Raw genomic sequence first — 3,673 nt, 5'->3', positions numbered from 1 at the left:
TCCTGAGTTGTCTTGTTCCTTAAGTGCTGTGCATCTAGGTTGGTTTAAATCATATTTATCAGACAAATTTCAATTTATTTATGTTAATTGAATGTTAAGAGATAAAGTTCCAGAAAAACATTTCACTTTTCGATTGTCTTCTTTAGGCAACATAGGAACCCTCCATAAATGACTATTCTATGCAGATGACACCCAGCTAAATTTATCTATGAAGCATGATGAAGCAAACCTAACCCTAAAAAATCTTGCAGCAAGAGTTTACTGACTGGGATGATAAAGAGAGAGATCTTCACCATTAGCTTGTTTTTATTGGTTCACCTCCTCCTTACGTACAAAACGACTAAACAAAGAGTAGAGAGAACAGCCCTGCCTTTCACCGCCGGGTAATTTGGGTTTGAGACCCCTGCTGAAATCTGAAAAATTTGGGGTTTTAAGAAAAAAAGACATCTTGTACCTTATGTAATTTTGCTTTATATGGTATTGCATAATGCTGTTATAGAGGAGGTTTTAAAGATGCACAGAAAGTCTACCATTAAACACAGGAGGTATTACAAACACGCAACACCTCATTTCAATGTTTAAAAATGTTTAATTATAAAAGGCACAGTTCACTCTGCAGAATGAAGGTGTGCTTAAATAATTAGCAGGGGTATGAATACTTTTGCAAGGCACTGTAAAGAACTGTGGAGTAATTTTTGACCAGGATATATCAGTTAAATCACACAAAAATAAAAATAATGATGCTTAATCTTACTAACCCATGCATTTGTGATTTTTAGACTGGACTAATTTAACTCCCTACTATTAGGATTTCCCACTAACAGTCTACCCTTAAACACAGGAGATATTACAAACATGCAACACCTTGTTTCAATGTTTGAAAATGTTTAATTATAAAAGGCACAGTTCACTCTGCAGAATGAAGGTGTGCTTAAATAATTAACAATCAGCAAACAGAATAATTAGCATTGCAGCAATAGAAAAGAAATTAAATTGGAAAAAATATAATTTGACATCAGGTTATATATGATGTTGGTAATAGAATATAGTTTATATTAAACACCCACAAATCCATCAGTCCTTGTACTGGATTTAAATGGTTCTTTTAGTCCAGAAAATCTTCACACTGCCTTTGCACAGACAGATGGATGAAAATACCCACACTGGTAATCATCCCAGCACTTCTGATCTGCAAGTTCCAAAAACAGGAGTCAGTCAGGACTATACAAAACCTGAAACGTTCTGATGAAACTATGGTTTACATCCTAAAAATGTCATTACTGCACACTTCCAATGCGTGTTTACACAATATGGTGCCAACTATGGTAAGTAATTAATCACTATGAGCTGTGCAAATCTCCATGAGTTGGTGTCAGGATAAGCCACTTTCCACGGTCAGCACTGTTGGTTTAACAATGCACTGTGGCACCTTCTTTCTCAATTCCATTTAGTATATCATTGCACTCACAAGAATAACATGGATAGATGTGAGGTCCCAGTAACCAGGACCTTTGACCCTCCCTGCACCAAGGCATAAAAATTACTAATTGCACCCTTCCTGGTGCATGTGACAGGCAAATCACACTGTTACATGACACTGCCAATATGTTTTCCCCAGACAATATTTGGTTTAGATTTGTTTATTTTTCTACTTCCTAACTCTTTAAACCACATATACATTAAGCACAGAATAAAAATGTCTTGTGATTTTACCTCCATAATTAATTCGCAAACAGTACTCGGAGCCACCAGCATTATTAGGTTCTTTGGGACACCAGTTGGAATATTGGAAAATGCTGCCATCACTCCAGAGCCAAACATCTGCCTACATGACAAAATCAAATAAACAGCATTAAAATATTTTTAAATAAAGTACGTGAAATATGTCTAATGACAAATAAAGTACTTGTTGTGCATTAGAGCCACCAATCCATGTGCTGTTGTAGTGGTGAGTCGCGGCCACTATCTGCCTCTGAATTTCTTGGTACTCCTGCATGCTGTGCACAGATGCAAGGTTGGCACCCATGGACAGACAGTTTAACTACAGCAGAGAAAGACAGAAAGACAGAGAAGTTAAAGGTAATTAAAAACAATTAATAAGTACAAATCAATATCATCTTAGTTATTACCTCGGCTTCAGCCCATCTCATGGCTTTTTGTACATATTGAAAACAGCGATCCTCAAACTGAGACCAACCCTCAGAGCAAGTCACAGACTTTTTGGCCCCGTCACTTTCAACTGAAGACAAATAACAATTTGTTTTTATTATTCGCAGTTAACAATATTAATGTTATTAATAAAAGTGATCGACTGTGCGTTTGGTTCCTTAACAGTTTCCCTTTATTAGCCAATGCACTTGTCTTTAAGACAAGTGTGGAGAACTTTATACTAAATAACACATCCTGGTACAAATTCAACGTTAACTCACGTTAACGGTAGTATTATGAGACAGTACAAACAATTTCTATTCATTATTCTGTCAGAACTTATATTGTTTTATATTAACTCCCCACTTACCTGCACAGCACGAGCCACCATTTACTAGCCAGAGCCAAATTCCGAACACTGAGGCAGATAAGCAACAGGTTTATTTACGTCTCAACAGTTGGAATACAGAAAAAAGCTACAGAACAAAGCTACAAAGCATCTGAAATCTATATTTCTCTCATTAGCAGAAGCATTTAGTGCTTAGCAAACATGAGTTAGCGATGAGCTTTGAAGGGACATGAGGTGACCCTTCCTCTGAACTGTCATCTTAAGCTACATCTCAAAATCAGTATAACTTTCAGGGTGAGGAAGGATTGAGAAGCGAGGACCCATCAAGTCTTAGACGCGCAATTGCGACTTACAGTAGTTGATCTCTTGTCACTATACACAGTGAAAGAGAAACAATGAATTTTGCCTTTTTTATGCAGTAATCAAAAATACCTACCTCCAGCCAAAACCATCACGGCACAACCAACCACACACAAAATCACAATCTTCATCGCAGAGATGGATCTGTGCAGATTTTTATCTTCAAAAAACAGAACTGAACATGTTAGTAACACTTAAAGAGTGAGATGGAGAGAAAAACAGAAAAAGTATCGTATAAATTCAAGTAAACCTGCCGCAAAATTTTATTTTTCTACTCAGTATCACTGTGTGGCTTCAGTGTTCCTGGGTAGAGATGCTGAACTAGAAGTAGAGCGGCGCTTATGTTAACCAAGTTATGTCATCGTCTCTTACCAAATGAGGAAGTGGATACACAGAGATACTATTAGAGCCAGGAAAATAAAATGCAGTCAGAACCACAAAGACCACATTCGTGATTTTTATCCTAAAAAGTGAGCACACATGAGAGAGACTTAATAAAATTAGATATATATGAAAGAAAAAAGGAAGTTCCAGGCAATAATTCCCTACAAACTTTCCATCTAGTTGTCTACTAGTTGTTACAGAAGCGCAGCAATTTAAGTACTAATCTCCTAAATCTGACAATTTCTTCGAAGTGCTTTTTGGCCAACGTACACTTATTTCTTGTTTGCTGGTATAAAGCACTACTCAGAAATATTACATTGGTAGATATGCAGCGTTAAAAACATTTGTATTATTAGGATATTATGATTACGCCCAGAATAAACATTTACCCTGAGCTTCTCACAAACATCCAGTCTCACTCAGCATGTGAAT

At 36.6% G+C, this 3,673-nt stretch overlaps 1 protein-coding gene across 1 annotated transcript; it reads right to left on the bottom strand.

The window, feature by feature from the left end:
• Nucleotides 1-580: 580 nt before the first annotated feature.
• On the bottom strand, nucleotides 581-3,160 carry LOC137137713 (ladderlectin-like). The gene is made up of 6 exons (XM_067524330.1): nucleotides 2,934-3,160; nucleotides 2,519-2,566; nucleotides 2,130-2,239; nucleotides 1,907-2,041; nucleotides 1,714-1,825; nucleotides 581-1,189 (listed from the first exon to the last, which is right to left on the bottom strand). Exons 1-6 carry the CDS (start codon nucleotides 2,986-2,988, stop codon nucleotides 1,122-1,124), a joined length of 528 nt encoding a protein of 175 aa, XP_067380431.1. The 5' UTR covers nucleotides 2,989-3,160; the 3' UTR covers nucleotides 581-1,121.
• Between the last annotated feature and the right edge of the window lie 513 nt (nucleotides 3,161-3,673).

This window comes from Channa argus, chromosome 12, assembly GCF_033026475.1.
Source record: "Channa argus isolate prfri chromosome 12, Channa argus male v1.0, whole genome shotgun sequence".
Classification (NCBI taxonomy): Eukaryota; Metazoa; Chordata; class Actinopteri; order Anabantiformes; family Channidae; genus Channa; species Channa argus.
Note: the sequence above shows the minus strand (reverse complement) of the source record. Positions and strands in the feature narration are given on the sequence as shown.

Coding starts and splice junctions, on each gene's coding strand:
- LOC137137713 (XM_067524330.1), bottom strand. CDS start 2,988: ATGAAGATTGTGATTTTGTGTGTGGTTGGTTGTGCCGTGATGGTTTTG. Junction 2,042..2,129: donor TGAGATGGGCTGAAGCCGAG/GTAATAACTAAG, acceptor TCTCTGCTGTAG/TTAAACTGTCTGTCCATGGG. Junction 1,826..1,906: donor GTGGCTCTAATGCACAACAA/GTACTTTATTTG, acceptor TTTGTCATGTAG/GCAGATGTTTGGCTCTGGAG.